The sequence below is a fragment of the Martes martes genome (assembly GCF_963455335.1).
Source record: "Martes martes genome assembly, chromosome: 5".
Taxonomy (NCBI): Eukaryota; Metazoa; Chordata; class Mammalia; order Carnivora; family Mustelidae; genus Martes; species Martes martes.
Genome location: NC_137892.1, coordinates 98411783 through 98438181, shown reverse-complemented (window position 1 = coordinate 98438181; position 26399 = coordinate 98411783). Strand labels below are relative to the sequence as shown.

The window sequence follows — 26399 nt, the reverse complement described above, 5'->3', positions numbered from 1 at the left end:
CTGCTTAACTAGAACTTTGGAAAACATTTGTTCTTAAATTGTAGAAATAATTAAGTTATTTAAGTCTCAAAGTTCCACATTCTTAATTCACCTCTCTTCTTTTTCAGAAGAGCATGGAACATATTTTGTAGTTATTGTACCCTCACAAAGTTTCAAGATTTTCAGCTCAGGCTAAATTAATTCTGAATGTCTTCCAGACTCTAATTAATGTTGTTATGGTCAGCAGTCTGCTTTAGTAATTCATGATGTCTCCTCAGTTTTTAGTTTCTGGTATATCTGAGAATAATTTGCCTTAAAGTGAAATATCTTCTTTTGCAGGCAGATCTATACATTGGGCACCATGGAGAGAAGATGCTAGAGAGTTTTTGTAAGTGGCAGCATGAAGAATTTGGCAAAAAGAATGATATACATTTAGAGATGTCAACAAGCTGGGGAGAGGACATGACTTCAGTGGATGCAGCTATACTTATAACAAGGTAAATTTTCCAAAGCCAATTAAATGACATTCTTAATTCAATGGCTGTGCTGTTAATCAGATTAATTTCTTCAGTGAATGCTTTTATTCCAGGTTTTATGTTCCAAAAAACTTTTGGTATAATGATTTTTGTCATCTCCCTCAATTTATTATAACTGATTTCTGAACAGGCACATTTTAGGTGGCATATTGACAAAATTTTTGGCTAGGTAATTCAGAAAAGATTTTTACCCTCAATTTCCAATATGAAGACAAAACCTTTGGTGATGATAAGGGAATTTTGGTGGAATTTCAAAATAATGAACCTTCACCTACACTGTGTGTTTTTCAGTCATCACCAAGCACCCAATATGTTAAACTCCACAATTAATAAACTCTCTGGTACCGTCTGAAGAAAAAGTTTCAATTAAATCTCCAGCTAATTAATTTTTGGCTGCATTGTGAAAGTCTATACCACTAACACACATTTGTAATGGAGCATTAAGGGTAAATATAAAAAGGTGAAATAAGGAGCAACAACATACTCTATATGAGCACTCTATGGTAGAAATAATAAATTTCTTGCTTAGAAATACTAAAAATGAATAGTAATTCATTATTCTCTGGCAATTTAATTTTAGTATCAATAGTATCGACATTTCACATCCCAGAATATGCAGTAACATCTAAAACATGATTTTACGTAGTGGGTATATTAACTTCATGATAGTTTCTTGTTGCTGAATTATGTAAAAACTATCTAATGATAAATAATTTATAAAGGTGAAAAAAATACATATCCAGAACGCAATCGGATTTCTACTTCCAGCTATGTAAGTGGGCCTGCTACTGGACTTATACAATAAACCAGGATAAAAATGGAAGAATATTAATGAGGCAAATGTTTTAGTCAGTGGAGCATGACCTATACCATACTGCAATCTCTGAAAGAAGGAAAATTTATTAAGTGAGCCTCACAGTCAACCCAGCTTTTTGCCAGGACAATTCTTTGGTAAAACAAGCTGGAATCTAGGTAGAGCACAGTGGTCCTGCGGAGGGTACCAGAGATGAGGGTCCTATGCAAGGAATGGTGCCAAGAAGTCCATGTGCAGACCATCTGTGAGTACTTTGCAAGGCTGGTCTAAATATATATAGATAGAAACTTTCCAAAAGCATCAGAGTGCTACAACTATGGAGGTTAGATTTTTAAAAGATACTAGGAGTTGAGTAGATTCAGGCTACAAGAGTGAAGCAACCTGATTAATACCTTGCCATCACTCCTGATATTTAGCTGAGAAAACAGAAAGGCTGAGCCTTCATAGTAGGGACCTTGATCCGCAGAAATGTCTGCTCTGACCTACCCTAACAAAGCCTGAAACCAAGCACCTAAAGATATTTAGGGAAGATAGAATTTGGAGGTTGAGTTCCACCAACTTGCAAAAGCTTGGGAATTATGTTGAGATTTAGATAGATCCTCCCTCCCAAGGAATCCACTCAAACCTTGTCTAAGTTCAGAGTGACCTGCCAGTAATTGAAATCCCTTCTAAAACAAGAGTCAGCCCTCTTCAGAGGAAGATAACAGAATCTTGAATCTCTGTAGCATTATCATTTACAGTGTCTCAAACATAATAAAAATTAGCCAAGCAAAGAAACATGAAAATGTGACCATGGTCAAGGAAAAGTAGTCAATAGAAACTCATCCTGAGATAGTTCACATGTTGCATTTACTGATCAACGTATTGTAATCGGAATCTCAACAGAAGAGAATGAGAATGGGTAAGAAAAATTATTTGAAGATGTAATGGCAAAATTGTTTCCTAAATTGATGGGAAAACAAAACAAAACAAAACAAAACCAAAAACCAAAACCACAACCCTTATAGGCCTAGGTGTATCTTAGGTAGATGAGTGAAAACCAGAGATACAGAAATAAGTTTTAAATTGGCCAGAGAAAGAGAGAAGTTACATAGGGGAAATAATGTTAAGATTGATGACTGACTTCCCATCAGAAAAAAATGAGTCCAAAAGACAATAAAGATGGTATCTCTAATGTGTGAGATGGAGGGGAACCCTATCAACAAAAAGTCTCAGTGACCTTTTTTAAAAAGACTTATTTATTTGAGAGAGACAGAGAGAGAGAGAGAGTGGAAGGAGGGAAGGGGGAGAGAGAGAACCTCAGGCAGACTCCCTGCTGAGCATGGAGCTCAAGGTAGGGCTTAGTCTCAGGATCCTGAGATCATGACCTGAGCTGAAATCAAGAGCCAGATGCTTAACTGACTGAGCCACCCAGGTGCCCCTCTCAATGAATTCTTCAACACGCTTTTTTAATCTATGAAGTGATATCTACACACACACACACACACACACACACAAAATCTACAGCTGACATCATACTTAATGGTGAAAACTGAATGTTTCCCATTAGGATTGGAAGCGAGACAGGGATGCCCACTCTTATACTTCTATTCAGTTTTGTACTGAAATCAGAGCCAGTATAGTAAGGTGGGAAAAAGAAAAAGAAAGATATAAATATTGGGAAGAAAAAATACAAAGCATTTCTCTTTACAGATGATCTACCTCCATACAAAGAAAATTTTAAGAAATATAGCAGCAAAATTGCCAGAAGTTGTAACTGGATTTTTCAACGCCATAGAATATAAAGCCAATTGATTAAAAACAATTTTATTTATATATAGTAGAAATGAAAAGTTAGGATATTTTTTTTTAATATTTTATTTATTTATTTGACACAGAGAGATCACAAGTAGGCAGAAAGGCAGGCAGAGAGAGAGGGGGAAGCAGGCTCCCCACTGAGCAGAGAGCCCGATGCGGGACTCGATCCCAGGACCTTGAGATCATGACCTGAGCCGAAGGCAGAGGCTTAACCCACTGAGCCACCCAGGTGCCCCAAAAGTTAGGAAAATTTTATGGTAACCTCCCAAACCATAAAAGATATAAGAATAATGTAACAAAAAATGGGCAAAACCTCTAAAATGATACCTCCATAGCACAGCTGAGAGAAATTAAGGATCTAAATAAAGGTTTTTATTTATTGGAAGACTAAATATTATCAAGAAGGCCATCTTCCCCACATTGTCTGAGAGTCACCATAATCTCAGTGAAAGTTTGTGCCATCTTTTTTGTTGTTGTTGTAAAAATTGGCAAGCTGATTCCAACATGTATTTGGAAAAAGAAAAGATAGAGAAGAGTCAAAACAATTTTGTAAAAGAAGAATAAACTGGGTGGGCTTACATTATTTGATTTCAAAACTTATTATAAAGATTTGGTAATCAAAACAATGGGGGTTTGGCAGAAACTTGGCAAAGATGAATGAAGTGGAATAAAGAATCTGGAAATATACCCATATAGATATGTTCAATTGACTCTCAGAAAAACCCACCTTCACAGGAAGGTAGTTTATCAATGAAATGGCTCTACAACATCTGGATAACCACGTGAGGAAAATGAATTTCATTCCTGCTTTACACCTTGTGTGATGTTAATTCATTATGGGGCATAGGAAGCTACATGAAAGCTACAGCTATCAAACTCTCAGTGAAAAGAAAAGGAAAGAAAGAAGAAAGAAAAACAGAGGAAATCTACATGACTATAGGGAGGATGATAATTTCTTGGATAGGATACAAGAAAAGCACTAATCAAAAATTCTTAAAAATAATCATTTGGACATCTCCAAAATTTAAGCCATCTTATGTCCAAAAGACATTGATATGAAAATGAAAAGACAAGCCCTGGACTGGAGAAAATAGTGGCAATACCTCTGTCTACCAAAGCATTTGTATTAGAAATGTATATTTGTATATATGCATATACACACATATAATATATAAATATAAAAAAGATTAAAACTCAGTAAGAGAGATGATCAGATAAAAATGACCTGTGTTTGTCCAAATACTAGCTGGTTATCTTAAATTGATTAAATGACCTGTCTGAGTCTTGTCATTATCAACAAAGTGAGGATAGTAGTACCGGGACAAAAATAGAAGACATCTTGTATAATACCTACCAAACAGTGAATATTCAATAATTTTACTCCAAAAAAATAATTGTTTAAGATCCTGTGTAGACTCGTACTCATGTGAAAGACCCACTATCAGAAAGACCATTTGTTGTATGATTATATTATAAATGTTTTTATATTTAGTTTTGTCAGCCCATAGTTAAAATTCACTTTCCTTTTTAATAAAATTCTAGTTATGTAACATTGTGGGTCAACTACACTCCTACACTCAAAAAATTTTGGAAGAATTATAATTTCATCCCACATTATCTTAATACATTTAAGAATCATCTGTTACTACAGTAGGTATGCTCTAGAACATTTTATTTTGTCTTGTATTGCTAGAGAAAGCTAGCAACAAGGGAAGTAAGAAGGATTAGTTAAGAGTGTGGCTTTTAAACCTTTATAACATAAGAAAAAAATAGTGGACGCAATAGATTCTTTTTTCAGGACTGAAGAGAAAAATGGTATTAGAAATGGGGAATGAGGGGCACCTGGGTGGCTTAGTGGGTTAAAGCCTCTGCCTTTGGCTCAGGTCATGATCTCAGGGTCCTGGGATCGAGTCCCGCATCGGGCTCTCTACTCAGAGAGGAGCCTGATTCCCCCTCTCTCTCTTCCTGCCTCTCTGCCTACTTGTGATCTCTGTCTGCCATATAAATAAATAAAATCTTAAAAAAAAAAAAAAGAAATGAGGAATGACATTGAAGTCACAGTACTGGTGGGGCAAGACTTGCATGTAGAGAGTATGATCCTAATATTGTATATATTTTACATGTATTTAGTTATGTACAATGTATTTAGTTATATGAATACATAGGAAATAAAACTGTAGAAACAGACTTTAAAATGTTAACTATAAGTATTCCCAGATAGTGGGATTATAGGCTAATGTTTTAACTTTATTCTTATATTTCTCAAATTTCTGTAAGAAATATACTACATTTTAATGAGGAAAACAATATGAATTAGTAATCAAATTATGAGTATCATCCTCTTTAGTCTCAGAAGCATTATTTCAAACACCTAACAAGCATGAGAAAGAAGACAGATTTCATCAGGTGACAAGTTTATAAAACCTATTTGTGGCTAATGCATTCTGACTATTCTGGTTATTTCTATATAATTCTGGTTATTTCTAAGGGATCTTTTAGTTATGGATAGAAAATAAAAGTTTCATTGTCTAAACAAGCTTTCTGCTCAAAACCCAAAGCAGAAGTCTTTGTTGAGGGGCAAAATTTGCTATGGTTTTCATGTTTTATGGGGGAAAAAAAATCTTTGTACACCTCTTCAATCCTTTAGTAGAAATGTTGACTTCAATTTTTTGTACTCTGATAGCTAGGACTTAGAATAAGACCTAATAATTTGCTTTTGATTTTTGGATCACATGGGAATAAATAGAAATAAAATAGAAAATAGAAAAAATTTTGGTTGAAATAGGAAAAAAAAACTCTCAAAGGTTATACACATATGAAATACTGATAGCTGCTGACTAATAATTCTCTCTTTACCTCCCCCTGGGAATGAGGCTTATTTGAAGGATGTCTCTTTCTTCATACCACTCCTTATCAGTGCCATAAAAGTGAAAATCAACCCACCAGAGGGAATGTGTTATGTCTATTCTAAGTGGCCTAGTACCATTTGATCAGTAAAGTCTAAATGAAAGTTTTGGGTAACTGAGGGAGAAGAATCCCTTTTTAGTTCGTTTAAACATAAGGGTGATCAAATCTTTAGCTTTGTAAGGACATTGTGAAACATAAAACAAAAATTTAAATCTCCATGGACTCCATGATCTCATCCACATGTGATAGGCTAACCTCCGTGTAACCAATTTCTAGTATATTCTTATCTTAGATAATTATTAAATGTTGTATGTTATGTGAGCATATTAGTAGGAAGGAATTTTAGATAGCTGTTAATTTTGGTTTCAAATAAAATAAATAATGTTTTCATATATCCAAGCCTATCTGCCACAATATATTTGTTAAATTGTTCTGTGTGATAAAATGAAGTACATATTTTAAAGCTGACCCAGTGCTTATGGGCTCATAGTAACAGAAACACAAAACATGTCCTCCCATTTGTCAACTCTATGATTTCTTAGTGTAATTATCACATTTCTCCTTGAAATCGCGGAGAAGACATAAGTTTCTCTTGAAAATACTCAAATTGAGAGTTTAAAAAAAATTTAGAGTTTAATTTTGCTAATGATATCTTAGCTTCTCATATTTACTGAAATATTTTTGGTTTATGTGCACTACTTCTGAAAGTTAGTTTTAAACTAATTCCATTGGCAAGTGAAATAGAAAGTTTAATAAGATATACAAATGGTAGAAATATATTAATTTGATACAACTCATAGAATAATATCTGAATGAATCATTTATAGGTATAGCCCAGGGCACCATAAAGCTGCACAATGAGACTTATTCTCAAGATGTATCTTCATTCTTGGAAATTAAAGGCTCCATTTCATTTTTTTTTTCAATATAAATCAGAACTTGAACAGAATTTATTGGCCTTCCCAGTTGCCAGATTCTAATAGTTATCATTTCCATAAACTCACATTATGAAACTCTGTGATGCAGTCTTCAGACACACTGAGCCAACAGGAACCAAGGATGAGAGAATTTCAATTTGCATGATCATGGGTCTAGGCAGCAAACAAATCACTATCCCCCATCAACCTCCCCCCAACGTTGATTTTTTTGAAGCTAAAAATACATTACTTGGGCCCTCTTTAAAGAGGTTGACAGTGGAAGAATTAAAGATTAAGAATTATTATCTGATCAGAGTTTTTTAAAATGCTGCTCACAATTTATTTTTTTAGTAGTCCTGAGGGGTACTAACAGCGCTTTTGGAGAAAAGACCTCGCATTTTTAAAAAATAATTTGCTTTTTTCATTTCTTTGCTGAGTAGAAACTGGCTGGGCAAAGGACTCTAAGTGCCCTTGAAAATAAGCAGTACATTTGTCATAGTTTTATCATGTTGTTTAGTTACAGATGAAGTCCCTTGTTTCACATTATGTAAATCAAATAGTTATGTTGCAGCCTCATGCATTATGATATGATGTATTGTATGTTTAGAAAAAGAAAAAAAAAATCCCTTTCTGTCTACATCTGAATATACTTTACACTCAGTGATTCTTGGCCCTACAGTGAAGATTTTGATTTTTATGTGGTTCTTTAACTTTCTGCATTACCATATTATTTGGTATCATCTATTGTGGGTATTTCTCTCTCCTTTTGTTTGCTGGGAAAGGGAATTGCAAAATAGAACTATTCATTATTTAATACAATTCCCTAAACCTCTAACTGATTATGGGGCCCTTATCACATTATAGAAATGATTGTGTGTCACCCTTTTCTTTGTCTTTGAAGTAGAAACCTTTTTCACTTATCTTTGTATTCTTCCCTTTTATGCACTGCTTGGCATATAAGAGGTACTTAATGAACCCAAGCCATCCAACTGTGTAGGTTGTGCACTATGAGGGATTTTTATATTGTTGTATATATAAATGTACCCTGAGAATTAAGCAGTGCACAATGTATACAACCAGGCATGGTATTCCTGCGATAAATTTGATTTCTATATCTTCTGATGTAGAAAGGAGCTAAATATATCTGATCATTTACTTTTAATAAAAATGTCAGATAACCTCTTCCATTCCTCCTTATCAGTAGTTACATTCAGGTTCTGAATATGTTCCACCACCACATGGATATGTTTTCCTACATCAGTTGTTGCTTTTGAGCCACAGAGACCAATTTTGCCCAAGTTGAGCACAAAAGAGGTGTCTCTCTGGAATTTTTGGTAGATGGAGAAAATCTATGTAGCACTTAGAAAATTCTATGTAGTACTTAAAATGAGAGGAAGAGTTGAACTAGACATCAAGAAAGGCAGTGAGCATGGAAATTTTAGAAATGTCAACCACTAGGTTTGGATGATTTTCCTACTGTATTATTCACTTTAGATGCTCTGGGAAAAGTGGGTGTGGGTCAGGATAGGGTGAGGAGACAAATTCTGTGATTAGAAGCTGGTGAAATATTATATATATAAAATATATATTTTATATATTTGAAGCTGGTTGACCAGTAGAGAGATGCTGGGGCTCAGGAGATAGTTAGGGTCTTCCTCAGTGGCTGTCAAGCAATCTCTTGGATTTTTAAAAACTTTAAAAACTTTCAGTTATAATCCTGGGGACAAGTGTTCCGATGAATGTTTTGTTCAGATGTACAAAATTTTGTTTTGTGTCTTGGATATTCGAAAAGGATGCAGTTCACTAGTTTAACTTTGAAGTTTTAGGGCATGGTATTTCGATTGATTAACTTTAACAGGATAAAATTTCCGATAAAATTTCCCTCATTTATTTAGAGTTGTCTTTCTAATTTGGGCATGTATTTTCAAAAAGATCTTTTTTTTTAAAATTTTACTTTATTTTTTTTCAGTGTTCCAAAATTCATTGTTTATGCACCACACCCAGTGCTCCATGCAATATGTGCCCTCCTTAATACCCACCACCAGGCTCACCCAAACCCCCACCTCCCTTCCCTCCCAAACCCTGAATTTATTTCTCAGAGTCCACAGTCTCTCATGGTTTGTCTCCCCCTCTGATTTCCCCCAACTCACTTCTCCTCTCCATGTCCCAATGTCTTCTGTGTTTATTTAACATAAAAACAAAGTATAGGGGCACCTGGGTGGCTCAGTGGTTTGAGCCTCTGCCTTCGGCTCAGGTCGTGATCTCAGGGTCCTGGGATCGAGCCCCGCGTCTGGCTCTCTGCTCAGCAGGGAGCCTGCTTCCCCCTCTCTCTGCCTGATTCTCTGCCTACTTGTGATCTCTCTCTCTGTGAAATAAATAAATAAAATCTTAAAAAAAAAAAATAAAAAAAAAAAAACAAAAAAAAACAAAGTATAAATATTAAGACACTCTATTCTGATGGACATTCTGTGTAGTTCATGAAAATTTTTTTCTTTGCTATTTGCTTTTTAATAATTAACAAAAATTAGCCTACTTTAAAGCATTAATTTAGTTGGAACAGTAGATTTTTAAGGCATATGCAAGTAATATTGATAAGATTGTATCTTCTATATACAAAAAAAAGGTGTTTTGTACAGTGAAGATTAATATATCAAGTGGTAACAGCCAACTTTCAGTAATCCAGAATGGATCAACAAGTTTTTTTTCAGATTTTACAGAATAAAAAATAATAGACTATTTGAGAAAAAACATTTAAAAATTTAAATGAGTGAAAGCATGTGTTGCTGTTCCTATTGTTTGGAAATACACAGTTATCATTATATATAGCACATTGTAACACTGCATTGTGTATATTGCATTTTGGGTATGACCCACTCCCTTGCAGTCCAGTGAGAGGTCTCTACAGTGGGCTTTGTCTAGACCAAACATATCTCTGATATACAGTATAAACCAGAGGCAGGAGAAAGCATGGCTGCTAAAACAAACCAAAGCCAAATATTTAAGGGTGGAGTTAATTAAGTAGGGAAAGGAAGAAAAAAGGATAACCTGCAAGAGGGTCTCCATTTATGCCTTCTCTGAATCCTAGTGAAGTATCAGAGAAGTGTTCTTAGCTAAGAGTTTCCCAGGAATAATAAAAGTTCAGGTGATTCTTTGTGAAGAAAATCATGTGATAAACAAACAAACTAGTATTATTTTGTTATTAATAACTGCAGGACAGTAAACATATTCCTAAATACTGAATATGATTTAAATGTATTAAGTTTATATTAAGTCCATTTTGTGCCTTGTGTTGAAAATATATTATTTAAGGTTATGTTTCATCTTTTGAACTCTACCTTTCCCTTCCCTCCTTTACTCTAGTAATCAAGGGTTGATTCTATATCTATTTTATAGAAGTCATGTCTGTCAGATATGTGCCAGAAGGAATAGTAAAAAGTTATAATGATTAATTGTTGATATTAAGTTACCTCATTCTGTAGTCCATTCATATCCATGGCTATTCACTCAAACTTTTTCTTTCTGCTCCAACCTTGTGGAAAGGAAATGGCAATATTGTAGTGATCACTAATTTTTACAGTAATTCATAATTAATATCATGTCCACTTGTAGGAAGATATCTTTGAAAAAAGTTAAATATTATTTGAGGTCAATGCAAAGATCTCATCGAGGCAGTTATACAGTCTTTTTAATACTTTGGTGAAAGGACCTGCATAATAGAAAGTATAACAATAGGATAAGGTCTATCTGCTTGATTCTATATACATTAAGATTTAATGTTAACAATATATATGTATTTCTCTAAACTTAATTACTATATGCTATGTTAAATTGAATCCACTTCCTTTAATTATGTGATAATCTGACTGACTAGATAATCAAAACTGTTCCATTAGAAACCTCTTGGGATTGTACAAAAAATATAATGGAAAATCCTTTCATGTGTGCAGTTGAGCAAAGGAAGGGAGGAAGGGAAGAAGGAAGGAAGGAAGACAAAGAGAGAAAGAGAAAGAGAAGGAAGGAAGGACAGAAGGAAGGAAGGAAAGAAAAGAAAGAAAGAAATGCAGAGCTTCTGAGGTAACATGGTAACTGCCTTGAGAGGAGTTTGTTGGACCTGAAAATCTGGGTTTTTAGGCTTAGCACATGAAGAAAAAAGACTTTGAGACTTTGTAAAGTGGGAAAGTGGTGTGAAATGATTGCATATAGCCAGAACCCTTAGATAACTCCGCCCTTGATAAAAATGTAATCTGGTAGAAACTCAGCAGACAAGCGCATGTTGTCAACAAGAAGCTTCTCTTTTAGCCATGACCCTAGGTTAGGAAAAAACAGCCCATCTGGGTATTCATTACCACAAATATGATTTCAACACTGAAACACTTGTTGTTGAAAGCATAGGCAAAACTACTCTGAAGGGGCCCTCTCTCAATTTTACACCACACAAGGCAACTGCAAATAATGTACAACTAAGTGAGTTCACAAGAGAATTTCCAAACACAAAATGAGAGCATCTTCCTTCGCAAGAGCCAGGAGTTCCAGTAAAGAATAATCTAAAAAGCTGGGATTCTTTAAAAAAATCATATTTACATGACTGAACAATCACACCAAAAAATGAAATATAAGAATAAGATATTTCAGGGAAAACAAGTTAATTTGAAAATTGAAGAAATAGAACATCTATAAAAGGAATGTACTTATACTTAAAATCTCAATTTCTGAGTTAAGAATAAATTAGATACAGCTGAAGAGAGCACTAGTGGATTGGATGACAGATCTGAGGAATCCTTCCAGAAGGCTGCTAGAGTTGTTAAAAGATGGAATTACAAATGAGTGCTTTAGAGTTACAGACATCAGAATGAGAAAATCAAAAATATATCTAATGGAGTTATAGCACAATAAAGGGAGTATGAGAGAAATAGGCTAAATAGATAATAAGAATTTGTATGTGTTTATAGGTTCTTCAAATTAGATAACATGCCAAGTACCAAAGAAGATAAATAAAATCAAAATCAGTACCTAGACACATCAAGGTGGGACTGCAAAACCAGAAACCAAATGCATAAAAGAAGAGCCAGTTGATCACCAACTTATAGTTGTATATATACACACACCAACTTGTAAATATATATTTTATATACATGGACTTCTCTATTTATGAATGCTAGAAAGAAATGAAATACTCTTTGTCACTGGCTGAGGGCCAGTAAAATTAACCTAAAATTCTGTACGTGGCTGCTGTCTCATTATGAATAAACACATGGGAAACAAAGTCTGGAACTGTTTATTATTCATAGATCCTCACTGAACGAAATCCTGAAGGATGTACTTAAAGAATAAGGAGCTCTCTAGAAAGTAAAGATCCAACCTATTACTGAGAAAATATATTGCTAAATACATGGGCAAATCTAATAATGGTTTAGAAAATCTAAGTTGAGATTTGAAAAATTGAGATAGAATTATAATGTCAAATAAAAATAACATGAAAAAAAAATAACATGAAAGACTGAAGGGTGGGGTTGAATTAAAAGCATTTGATGTCCTTTCTTCAGGAGGAGCCTGAAGATAATTTTTAACTCTAGACATTCAAGTGAATGTGGTAGGCAGAATAATGTCCCTGTTCTAATCCATAGACCTTGTGACTATGTTATCGTACATTCTGGAAAAAGGTCTTTGTGGATGTGATTATGTTTCAGATTTTGAGATTGAGTGATTATCCTCGATTACCTAGGGAGCCTAATGTAATCTCAGGTGATAGGAAAAGAGGGAGGCAAGAGAGTCAGAGGAGAAGATGTGATGATGGAAGGAGACCAAGCAAGTGATACCATTGTCTGCTTTGAGGATGGAAGGGAACTGTGAGTCAAGAAGTACAGCAACCTCTAGAAGCTGGGAAAGGCAAAGAAATGGATTCTTACCTAGAGCTTCCAGAAGGAACCCAGTACTCCTCATACCTTGATTTTAGCCCAGTGAACTCCAAACTTCTGACTTTGAAACTGTAAGATGATACATTTATGTTACATCATTGTATTTGTGGAATTTGTTACAGCAGCAATAGGAAAATAATACAATGCCATTTAAATGTGGAAGTAACAATTAAACACAATCTAATGTTATTTTTCAAGTAGTGGCAAAAAAAAAGAAAGGAAAATAAAACTAGATAGGAAGGAAAGTATAATGGGAAATAGAATTAACAAATAATAAAGAAGAAACAAATAATAAAGAAATCCAAATATATCCATAATAAAATATTAAATTCATTTTTTTAAAGATTTTATTTATTTATTTGACAGACAGAGATTACAAATAGACAGAGAGGCAGGCAGAGAGAGAGGGAAGCAGGCTCCCTGCTGAGCAGAGAGCCCGATGCGGGACTTGATCCCAGGACCTTGAGATCATGACCTGAGCCGAAGGCAGCGGCTTATTAACCCACTGAGCCACCCAGGCACCCTTAATTCATTTTTATATTATATAATTAGGTTTTATAATTTTAACCATATGCTGTTTATAAGAGACTTGGAGAAAATGAAAGCTGAAAGTAAAACAAAGAAAAAAATACCAAGAAAATATCAATGTATTACTAGTATATTAATATTTGTTAATGTCAGATGTAGTAAACTTTAATACAGAAAACATTAGGGTACATAGAGTTTCTATACAATAGTAAAAAATAATTAAAAATAAATTATAAAAATTCAGAGAGTTAACTTAGTTTCAACATAAGGAAAAATTAGCAGAATCAGAAGGAAACAACAAATGTATAACCACAATGGAATTTTAACATGTCTTTTTCAGTAGCAGATTTAAAAATAAATTTAGAATTTCTAATTTTCTTAAGCAATTTTATGTCAGAGTTGGGTATGTAGCTAGATCTAATGCACATGTATAGCTTTGTTCCAAACCATTTGAAAATATACATTTTAAAAATTTTAATTCCAGGATAGTTAACATACAGTGTTACATTGCTTTCAGGTGTACAAATTACTTTCAGGTGATTCAAATTTCTATACCTTACTCACTGTTCATCACCATACATATATTCTTAAAATCCCTTAACCTTTTTTTTTTTTTTAAAGATTTTATTTATTCATTTGACAGACAGAGATCACAAGCAGTCAAAGAAGCAGGCAGAGAGAGGAGGAAGCAGACTCCCTGCCGAGCAGAGAGCCCAATGCGGGGCTCGATCCCAGGACCCTGGGATCATGACCTGAGCCGAAGGCAGAGGCTTTAACCCACTGAGCCACCCAGGCGCCCCAAAATCCTTTAACCTTTCACCCATTCCCCCCACCCACGTCCCGTCTGGCATCCTCCAGTTCTCTATATTTAAGGGTTGGGTTTTTTGTTTATTTCTTTACATTTTAAAGATGCATGGGACATTTATAAACCTGCACAGATATTAAATCACAGATGTTGCTGATGAGCTGGGAAAATGTGAATTGAAAACTAACCATTTTAATCATCAAAGTGTAGATGTCATTGGTGTAATTGACAGGAGGGTTGCACTTAATTTTATGATTTTTAATTTAGAAACGGCATTCAGATGGCTATAACAGAGTGAGGAATAAAAAAAATTTTTTTTCTTTCTCTCTCGCACACCCACAAAGACTAACTAATGTATTGTTTAATAGTAAAAATTCTGTAGAATCTAAACATCTTTGCTCATCAGTAGGAAATTGCTTAAATTATAGTATAGAAATAGCAGCAAGAAGAACAAAACAACAAAAACATGAACAACTAATTTTGGAGAGCTTAGTAGGTGTCTGGCATTGTTTTTAAGTTTTCTCTGTGTTTACTTATCCAACACATTCACTAAACTCACATTAAAGTGTTCTTTACATAGAGACTCAGTCAGTTAAGCATCTGAGTTCGGCCCAGGTGATGATCTCCGGGTCCTGGGATCGAGTCTTGCATTGAACTCCCTGCTCAGCTCCCTGCTCAGTTGGAATTGGCTTTTCCCTCTCCTTCTGCCCTACCCCTTGCTTTAAATAAATAAGTAAATGTGTGTATGTAGGTATGTCTTATTAAATTAATCTTTATTATTTATTTATTTAATCTATATTATTAAATAAATCTAATAAGATTTAATCTTATTAAATCTCCTAACCTGCGCTATAAACCTACATGGTAGATAGTGTCTTTTTTACCCTCTTTTCTGTAGAGATAACAGAGGCACAAGAAGGTTCAGTAAGTTGCCAAAGGTCACATAACTAGTAAAATTGAAAAGGTAGATAAAATTGTGCTTTCATATAGTTTGCCTCTGAAGCTCTTCAAGATACGGTATTCAAATAGCAAGTTGTAGCATATTCTTCATGGTTATATTCTGCCTCTGTGTAAAAATACTAATTTCCTCATGTCTTTTTTTTTTTTTAAGATTTTATTTATTGATTTGACAGAGAGGAAGAGATCACAAGTAGGCAGAGCAGCAGGCAGAGAGAGAGGGGGAAGCAGGCTCCCCGCTGAGCAGAGAGCCCAATGTGGGGCTCAATCCCAGGACCCTGACATCATAACCTGGGTCAAAGGCAGAGGCTTAACCCACTGAGCCACCCAGGTGCCCTCCTCATGCCCTTTTAAAAATGATTACTATTAGTCTTTTAAAAATTTTGCCAGTGTTACGATATAAAATATTTTGCTGTTTTAAACTGTATTTTTTACATTTGACTCTTCTATGTGGAAATTATTTTTCTGCCTGTGAAGCAGAGATCTTACAATATTTATCAAACAGAAAGCCGTGTCCTAATACCCGGTACTATTTTTTGTAATAAAAAAATGAAATCCAGTAAAATTCAAAACAAGATAGAATTTTATTTTTGAAGTATATTTAATGAAATAAGACAACATGTTTCAGGATTATATCAGAAAAAAATGTGTCATTAAAAATTTAATAATTCTCGGGGCACCTGGGTGGCTCAGTTGGTTAAAGCCTCTGCCTTCGGCTCAGGTCATGATCTCGGGGTCCTGGGATCGAGCCCCACATCGGGCTCTCTGCTCACTAGGGAGCCTGCTTCTTTCTCTCTCTGCCTGCCTCTCTGCCTACTTGTGATCTCTGTCTGTCAAATAAATAAATAAAATCTTTTTTAAAAATTTAATTTAAATTCTCATTTTTTTCTTAGAATTAAAATTTAATCTTATTTTCAGTTCTGTTAAATTGCTGGAGATAAACTATATGATTCAGTTGTTAATGTAACCATCAAAAATGAGTCACATAATCTCTATTGACTGTGGAAAAGTTTATTTTTACTTCCATTTTCTGTTTCCTTTCTAGGAAAGATTTCTGTGTTCACAAAGATGAACCATGTGATACTGTTGGTAAGTGCATGTAAAAGTTTTTACACTTTTGAGGAATTCTGGACACCTTTAACACATCATTTGTTTAAGTATAGGAAATTATTTGAGAGTGCTGCTTTTAATGGAATGTCTTTAGAATGTCGGAGGTATGTATTTCCAACCTTATGTTTAATCATTGGTCAATACTTCAGTTATTAATGAAACAGCCTAAAGACACAAATACACTATATACTGGAGAAAAATTTTAAACTAGGTTTTAAGAATCTCATGAGTTCTTTTTTCTTATCATCACAGAGATCTGCACATGGGTTCAGCAAAATTCTATTATTATTGCTAAACAAGGCAAAATGTATTAATGTCAATGTGATTGACCTTTTTCAGGCTAATGGTTTTTCTTTTTTTAGTAATGTATGTTTGAAATTCTTTGCAGACTGTGTCAAGGAAATTCATCTCATTTCCCCGATTTTCTGTACATAAAGTAGTAAATTTTCTGTATTTTTACCTGGATATTTAAATTCCTACAACAATAACCACACACCCAGTAGAATCCATGAAACCACAGCTCTTTATTTTGAGAGAATGGCTACATATTTGCTAACATAAGTGATATATCTATATAATTTACATAACTATATATAACCATATATTATACTGCTATATACATATATTATTTTTAAGCCATGTAGCTGTATATAATAAGGCATTATTGGTAAGGTATAGTTAAGAATCATGGTCTGGGTTTTGACATATGATGTGGGTTGTATTTCTGTAGGGTAGGATGTATTTTAACTTAACCATCTTTGATGTGTCATATGTTCTTGGTAAGATGAATAACCTAAAAAGGGCAAAAACAGAATAAAGGGGTGCAGGTATTTTTAAAAAATCAATTCTAACTAGTTCCATCATCTTAAGTTCTCATCAACCTTGGGTAATGACAATCTGAGATAGTAAGTGGAAAATAGTTATAGTGTTAAGCACTTAATGATAGAGTCAAAGGAATATTTGGTTCACAAGGGGCTGTAGCATAAAAAGATCTGGACACCCCAAGGAAAAGCTGACTTGATTTAGGGATGATCTTTCTAATGTCTTCTCACTTGCTTGCTACAGTGTTTTGTTTGTTTGTTTGTTTTGTTTTGTTCTCCTCTTCTTGTCAGAATCTCTAGAAATTAATTCTCAATGTATAGCTTTAATCAACCTAACCACACAAGCTTTGAATTACCGAGGAAGCCTGTGTCGAGACAATTACCTTTCCCTTCACTTAAACAATGATACTGCCCTTAAAGCCTTCTTTAATATAGGCAGATCCACTTCTTGCCTCATTCAAGTATCTGAGAAAAATCAGCAGCTGGGGCAGTGTCTCCCATAATTATGCATGCTAACCGCCTCTTTCCAGTGTGGACACACAGCCTAAAGAAGCAAGTGTTACCATGAGGCAAACCAGTTTCCTTTTGATTATGTCTGTGTTTCACATCTTGCTAAATCTGCTATTTGAAAATAGCATACATATTCGTGATATGCATTATCTATGAAACTTATTTTCTGGTTTAAAGCACATTTGAATAATGAAGTACCTTGATGTATTTGGACAATCAGAGTTCATCAGGAAAGCGGTATAATCAGTCCCTCTCTCTGTTCAACCTGTCCATGAAGAGCTTGATAGAAACTGGTTTTAAATATTATAACATAGGATTTGGAAACTCCAGTGCCCTTCCTGAGATCTGTCGTGATTTCTGAGTGCCTAGACTCTTGGGGTCGTCTTCTTGATGGCGTTGTTGAATCACTGCACCCTTCATCCACAGGCTGTGGGCTAACCTCTGGGCTTCCAAATGTGTGAGCAAGTAAATATCTTTATTATTTAAATAAACTTAAGGTTTTTATTTCTGTAACTTGCAGCATAAGAGGTAGATTTTCCCTGATACTCACATAGTCATTTATAAGGAAAGAAGAATATAGGGCAATAGTAGTAATTTTTTCTATTATTAAAGGAAGCAGGTAAACTTCTCATTGAATTATTCCCAAAGTTAAACAAATATACGTGGCTTACAGGTCATCTTAACAGCTCTCAATCTCTAGTGTCACAAAACAAAAAAGATTAGGTCTTATCAATAAAAGTTTTATTGACACACATTTTAAAATCTCCTTATGTAATACTATGGGCTGTATCTTGCCACATGCTTTTTTTTCTTTCTTCTTTTTTTTAGAGGGAGAACATGTACAAATAGGAGTGGGAGCTGGGGGTGAGGAATGGGCAGAGGGAGAGAGAAATTCCTAAGTAGGCTCCATCCCCAGAATGGAGCCTGATGTGGGATTCAGTCTCACAACCCCGAGATCATGACCCCAAGATTATGACCTGAACCGAAATCAAGAGTTGGTTGCTTAACCAACTGAGCCACCCAGGCTCACCTGTCAAATGCTTTTCTTACATCAGTGTATACCTTCCTGACTTTTCTATCTATTACTGATGTGAAGGCAGCCCATTTCACACTGGATACTATATAATGAAAACTTTGCAAGAAAGGAAGGAAAAAGGAAAATGAAGTTTGTATTTATTAGCTTGGATAATATAGACCTGAATGATGACCTTAAGATGGCAATTTCTCTGAAGTCTCCTAGTAGGTATAGTAAGAGAGGAAAGACAGCAGGCAAAGCTTTGAATTTATGGTATTAACTTGAATTATTCACGAAGAGGAATGCTTGCGTTTTAAAAACAATGGTTGGACTTAGTCTATATTTTGTAATTTAAGCAACACATGAATGAACATTATCTCACTTGATTCCTTCACAATCCAAACTCTCTTATTTTATTATCATAACTTTATAGGTAAAGAAAACACCAAAATAGAACAGAGTTTGGATTTTGAAGTCAGATATCCAGATTCAAATCAGACTTGTGCTGTTTATTATCTGCACAGATGTGGGCACATTATTTAACACATTGTGAAAGTTTCGATTCCTCACTTTTGCCATAGAAGCTATATTCTTGATCCCACAGAATGTTGTGAAACTGTAACATTTGCAAAGGCGGCTCATTTTTAATTGGCATTCAGTATGTACTAGGATCTGTCACATCCCTTTTTATTCCTGTTAAGAGGTTACAAATTTGCCCAGCATCACTGTTAGTAAGTGTGGTACTGGCTTCTGTCTCAGATCTTAGAATAATGGGTCTGCTTTCCTCTATAGTGTGATATGTTTGTATAATAGAGGACAATACAGTTAGAAGACTGAAGGTGAGAAAATTTAAGTTTGAATGAAGTTACAGATAAAATTATATAAATTAAAATACATAAAGAAATGGCAAATACAAACTTGGAAATAACTTATTTTTCAGCATTTTAACTTTGTAACAATATTTTGCTCATTTGCTGATGCAAAAGATAACGTACATCTTAAATGTGTTAGGCTATAATTGTGTTATGGGATATTAAAAATAAATGCTTCATTTGATAAATTGTACATATTTTTAAGCTTATATTTGAAAAGCTGTTTAGAGGATAAAAAGTAAAAGTTGTTTTGCCATTTCCTCAGTCACTTTTTCCTATTGTTTTTGTCACATGGATGGTTTGATAGTTTGGTAAGTAGATATAGAGATCCTGGAAGAAAAAGATGCTATTGTATGTTTTTATCAACATAGCATCACTTCTAATACATATGCATGTTCACCTTTTAACATTACTGAAGTTGAGATTCATTTTGTAGCCAGAGACCTCTTAGAATTGTGCCAGTGTAATTCAGAATTTTTAAGATCTTAGGTTGCGTGAGCCCTGTGATAATCTCAAATTTCAGGAGAAATAATATATAATTCTGGATGCAAGAGGCAACTGTTTGCTGGTGGTGCTGGTGAACTTGCCTTACTTTCTGTGGCAGCAGGATAATGATCCCCAAAGATGTACGGGTTCCAACCCTGGAACCTAGGAATAGGTTGGGTTACATCACACAGGGAAATGAAGGTTGCAGATGGAATTAAGGCTGCCCATTAACTGAACTTAAAAATAGGGGGATTATCCTGGGCTGTCTTGCTATGCCCAATGGAATTGCAAGGATCCTTAAAAGCTTAAGAGGAAGGCAGAAGAGTTGAGTCAGAGGGAGATGTGATTACTGAAGAAAGGCCCAGAGAGGTGTAATGTGAGAAGGTTTCAACTCATCATTACTGCTTTTGAAGGTGGAAGAAAGTGAAAAATCAGTAGTCTTAGTATCTGGAAAATGCAAGGAAATGGATTCTCCTGTAGAGCCTCCAGAAGAATGCATAGACGGCCTTCTGATACCTTGGTGTTGGCCAGTGAGAGCTGGGTGAAGCTTCTAATGAAGAGAATTTAAGATAGTAACCTATATTGCAGTAGCCATAGAAAATAATATACTTTCCAATAAATAATTACCTCCTCCCATGACTTACAGAGAACGAATCCAGAAATCCAGTGCTCTCAAATCTTTATAGACTGTGGGGTCAGCAGTCCTCACCCTGTAGTTTATTTTAAGAACTGGTAATGATCTTTGCATTAGAAAAAAAGTAGCAGTTTGTATCATGACGTATAAATATGTGTAAAGAGCAACAAACTAGGGTTGTGCTAAGAAACATGATTCGACTGTTGACCAATTCTAGCTGAGAGACCAGACTAAAAAAATAGTCTCTCTCATCTATGAATAGTGAAAGAACTATAATCAATTCTTTAAAATCTTTTCAAGAAAATTCCAAGTGCTAAGGATTTTACATATGATTTCTACTAAAAGTACACGAACAAACCATTCCAATATTATATAAGCTATTTTAGAAAATAGAAAAAGGTTAATTAAAACCATATAAATTTCTTATCAAATCCTAAAGAGGACAGTGTAAGAAAGAAAAACAATCAATAAGCTTGTCTCACTCAGGAAAGAAATGAAAGAATTCTAAACCAAATATTAGCAGATATCATCTCACAAGGTATTTTTAAATAACCAAGTAGAGTTATTTTATTTTAGATTTATTCCAGAAATACAACGGTAGTTTAACATTAGAAAATCTTAAACTGTAACTGTGTAATACAATTAAAGATAAAAACCATATGATCATCACAACAGATAAAGAAAATGTCCTTCATACAACTGAAAACACATTCATGGTAAAGACTCTTGGCAAAAGAGAACAAAGTAGAAACTTTATTAAGTCACTTAAAGATATTTATATAAAATGCATAAATATCTTTTGAAAAATAGTGAAGCATTAAAAGCATTCCTCTCAAAATCAGAAACAAAGAGAATTTTATTTTTGCTGTTTCTATTCAACAGTGCAATAGAAATTTTAGGCCTTAAAATGAAGTGGATGTGATGATTATCTCCATTTAAAAAAAATAATATGGAATTAAATTATTAAAATTAACAGGAGAGTGAGGTGGTTAAATATCCAAGCAATATTCAGTCACCACTTGCATTTTATATACCAGCATTTGGCAGTGAGACATTTAATTCAAAAATTCTATTAAATATATGAAAAAAATAAAATTCTTTGGAATACATCTAATAACAAAATACATAGGACATATGGAGAAAATTATTGAGCTGTTTTATAATTCAATCCAAGAGGGCATAACTTGCTGAAGATATAAACTATACTCGTGGTCTGAAAGACTAAAGGTGAAACCAAATGGGTATTTTCCTCAAATTGACTTGTGATGGAATTTATTTCAATAAAAATTCTAAAAGAGTTTTGGAGGAAAATTGACAGGCTGATTCTAAATGTTATAGAGGAGATTAGGCCTAAGAATTGCCAAGACACTAGTGAAGAAAGAATAGGAAAGGGGAATCTTCTCTATCACTTATCAAGTATGGTATGTGATAAACAGGACAAGGCCGCTGCACGTGTTAGGGAAATAGACAAATAAAGCAGATCGCTGTGATTGCAGAATACATGCTGTTAAGATATTTATGTACAAGGAGACAAGTTAAAATGAATTGCATGGTTTAAATTTATAAAAAATCAGAAGAGAAAATATACAAAATTAATTTTATATTTTTGAGGTACAGACAAGGGTTTTTAAAATAACACAGAAATGCTAATTATAAAGGAAATGCTTGATAAATTCAACTATATTTACATTTGAAATTTCTGTGTATCAAAAGATATCATAATAACACAGGGAGGAAAACAGGTTTCTTTGAGGTAGAAGATAACCATATTCATGGATTTTAAGGTCCCTTGATTGTCATTGATTTTAAGACTTACCATTATATATTGTACCACTGAAGAGGAAAAAAAAAAAAACAATGCAGGAAATTCTTAATTGTAAGACATTATTGATTGTAAGGCAAATCACAATGTGAAATAACATGAATCTTGGAATTACTGATGTATTTGCAACACACATAACCAAAATTATTAGAACGTAGAATATAAAAAACGAGAAACCAACAAGAACAAGAAACAAACAAGAATTATACAAACCAAATAGAACCAAAGACTCTAGCAACCATTTTTAGAACAGAATACATAAAGGGTAAATTAAAAGAGAAAGGAAGAGAGAGGGAGGAAGGAAGATGGAAGGGAGGGAGGGAGGGACTGAGAGGGGAAGGGAAGGGGAAGGGAAAGGGAAGGGAAGGGACAGTATGTTAACTCCATTAGCAGATATATGTTCAGATTACAAGGAGATTTCTGCCAAGAGAGTGATTTTAAAAGAAAGCCTGATATTACCAAGTACACTTTTTAAAATCAGAACAAAAATCTCCCATTCTTCTGGGAAATCCTAAACAAAATCATGTTGTGGTTTCTTGTTCTAATTCCATATATCTCTTCTATCTTCACATCCGTCTTTGACTTTCTGTGCTATGTTCCAGGTAACGTTCTCCTCAGTATTTTTTAGTTTATACCAACTGTCTATTTTCTTCCTGCATTTTTAAAATTTATTTATTTATTTCAGAGATAGAGTGCATAGGGGTGGGAGGAGCAGAGGGAGGGGGAGAGGGAGAGAATCTCAAGCAGACACCCCACTGAGCATGGAGTCCAGCTTGGGGCTTGACCACATGACACTGAGATCATGACCCAAGCCAAAACCAAGAGTCAGACACTCAACCAACTGAGCCACCAAGGTGCCCCTTCTTATATTTCTTAATAATTTCACATGTTCAGCTTCAAGGATTTTTTTTAATTTCAATAGGTCTTTCATTTCTAAACACCCTGTTTGGTCTAAATCATTAGAAGTGTACTTTTGAACATTCACTTAACTAATAATTCTGTTATTGACATTCTTTTGGTTGTAGTCCTCTTTGCTCATTTTGTTGAATCTTGTTTTTGGTGACTTGTCACTCAGTCTTATAATTTTGTATTTGAGTTCTTATTTCTTAATTTCTTTTATCTGTGGGAATCCTGTATGGCCTGAAAAAGAGGTACTTTTCTCAAGATATAATTTTTATTCACAGGGCCACCTGTGAAAAAAAATTATTCACATATACCTTAGGAGTGTCTAAGTTAATTTCTAGGGTTGGATTCCTTGGATCATTTGGGTAATGTAAAGTAGATATACCAGCTATGAATATTCTCAGGAGAGACCATTTTAAAAAACAGAGTCTAGGTCAAAGTAGACAAGTTTTTATGCTGTTACCTTTTGCTAGGGAGTGATTGTTTTTCTAAACTACTCTTTCATTGTGTTGAGGAAAAGGAAAATGGTATCCTCTCCTTCTCAATTCATGTAGGTATAACTTTATGTAAAAGTTCCAGTTCCAAGGTCTTACCTTGAGCAGTCTCTCTTTTTGTCTCAGTGGCATGTCTTAGACTGAACAACTTTGATTTTGAGTTTGGCAAATCCCAGAGGGGCTAGCACATTAGTGCCTGCCAGCTCAGAGCTCCACGTTCTCCTTTCTTTTCCTTAGGCCCGCAGGAGGATTTCCCTTATTTATATACTCAGCCCTGAATTTAGGGAACTTTTGTAATTTATAATTCAGCATTTATATGTATAGGGTTGTGAACAGAATTCATTATGTATATCTACAAATACCACCTGTTCATTTCTTTAGAGTGACAGGTTACTTTCTGTTCATTTTTGGGTGAATGTCAACCCAATTCTCAAGTCTGAATAATCAGTATTTGTCTGTTAGACATTCTTTTTTATTGTTGTTTTTTAAATTAATTATTCTAATTGACATATAATGTATTATTTGCTCCAGGGGTACAGGTTTGTGAATTGTCAGGCTTCCATACTTCACAGCACTCACCATACAACATACCCTTCCCAATGTCCATAACCCAACCACCCTCTCCACCCCCCTCCCACCAGCAACCTTCAGTTTGTTTTGTAAGATTAAGAGTCTCTTATGGTTTGGCTCCCTCCTAATCCCATCTTGTTTCATTTTTTCCTTCCCTACCCCGCAAACCTCCCACTCTGCATCCCAATTCCTCATATCAGGGAGATCGTATGGTAATTGTCTTTCTCTGATTGATTTATTTCACTCTGCATAATATGCTCTAGTTCCATCCATGTCGTTGCAAATGACAAGATTTCATTTCTTTTGATAGCTGCATAGTATTCCATTATATATAATGGAATACTATACACATATACATATATATGTGTGTGTGTGTGTGTATATATATATATATATATATATATATATATATATCTCACATCTTTTTTATTCCTTCATCTGTTGATGGACATCTAGGTTCTTTCCATAGTTTAACTATTGTGGACATTGCTGCTATAAACATTCGGGTGCATGTGCCCCTTTGGATCACAACATTTGTATCTTCAGGGTAAATACCCAGTAGTGCGATTGCTGGGTCATAGGGTAGCTCTATTTTCAACTCTTTGAGAAACCTCCATACTGTTTTCCAGAGTGGCTGCACCAGCTTGCATTCCCATCAACCGTGTAGGAGGGTTCCCCTTTCTCCGGATCCTCTCCAACACCTGTTGTTTCCTGACTTGTTAATTTTAGCCATTCTGACTGGTGTGAGGTGGTATCTTATTGTGGTTTTAATTTGTATTTCCGTGATGCCGAGTGATGTGGAGCACTTTTTCGTGTGTCTGTTGGCCATCTGGATGTCTTCTTTGCAGAAATGTCTGTTCATGTCCTCTGCCCATTTCTTGATTAGGTTATTTATTCTTTGGGCCTTAAGTTTGATAAGTTCTTTATAGATTTTGGATTCTAGCCCTTTATCTGATATGTCATTTGCAAATATATTCTCCCATTCTATCAGGTGTCTTTTGGTTTTGTTGACTGTTTCCTTTGCTGTGCAAAAGCTTTTGATCTTGATGAAGCCCCAATGATTCATTTTTGCCTTTGCTTCCCTTGCCTTTCACGCTGTTTCTAAGAAGAAGTTGCTAGATCCCAGGCAGCAACCTGTTTGACCTCAGCTGAGGTCGAAGAGGTTGCTGCCTGAGTTCTCCTCAAGGAATTTGACTGATTCCTGTCTCACATTGAGGTCTTTCATCCATTTTGAGTCTATTTTTGTGTGTGGTGTAAGGAAATGATCCAGTTTCCTTCTTCTGCATGTGGCTGTCCAATTTTCCCAACACCATTTGTTGAAGAGACTGTCTTTTTTCCATTGGACACGCTTTCCTGCTTTGTCAAAGATTAGTTGACCATAGAGTTGAGGGTCCATTTCTGGGCTCTCTATTCTGTTCCATTGATCTATGTGTCTGTTTTTGTGCCTGTACCATCCTGTTTTGATGACGACAGCTTTGTAATAGAGCTTGAAGTCTGGAATTGTTATGCCACCAACATTGGTTTTCCTTTTCAACATTCCTCTGGCTATTTGGGGTCTTTTCTGGTTCCACAGAAATTTTAGGATTATTTCTTCCATTTCTTTGAAAAAAGACTGCTGGTATTTTGATAGGGATTGCATTAAATGTGTATATTGCTTTAGGAAGCATAGACATGTTCACAATATTTGTTCTTCCACAATATTTGTTCTTTCAATCCATGAGCATGGAACATTTTTTCCATTTCTTTTTGTCTTCCTCAATTTCTTTCATGAGTACTTTATAGTTTTCTGAGTACAGATTCTTCGTCTCTGGTTAGGCTTATTACTAGGTGTCTTATGGTTTTGGGTGCAATTGTAAATGGGATAGACTCCTTAATTTCTCTTTTTTCTTTCTCACTGTTGGTGTGTAGAAATGCAACTGATTTCTGTGCATTGATTTTATATCCTGACAATTTACTGAATTCCCTTATGAGTTCTAGCAGTTTTGGAGTGGAGTCTTTTAGGTTTTC

General features: G+C 34.7%; 1 protein-coding gene across 1 annotated transcript in view; it reads left to right on the top strand.

Moving 5' to 3' along the window:
- The window catches only part of ADAMTS19 (ADAM metallopeptidase with thrombospondin type 1 motif 19), a 245365-nt gene that overhangs the window by 55690 nt on the left and 163276 nt on the right, over positions 1 to 26399 (top strand). The window contains exons 6-7 of the mRNA XM_080804588.1: positions 319 to 476; positions 16201 to 16244. Of these exons, the coding sequence (XP_080660714.1) occupies positions 319 to 476; positions 16201 to 16244 (202 nt within the window). The remainder of the gene's footprint in view (positions 1 to 318; positions 477 to 16200; positions 16245 to 26399) is intronic.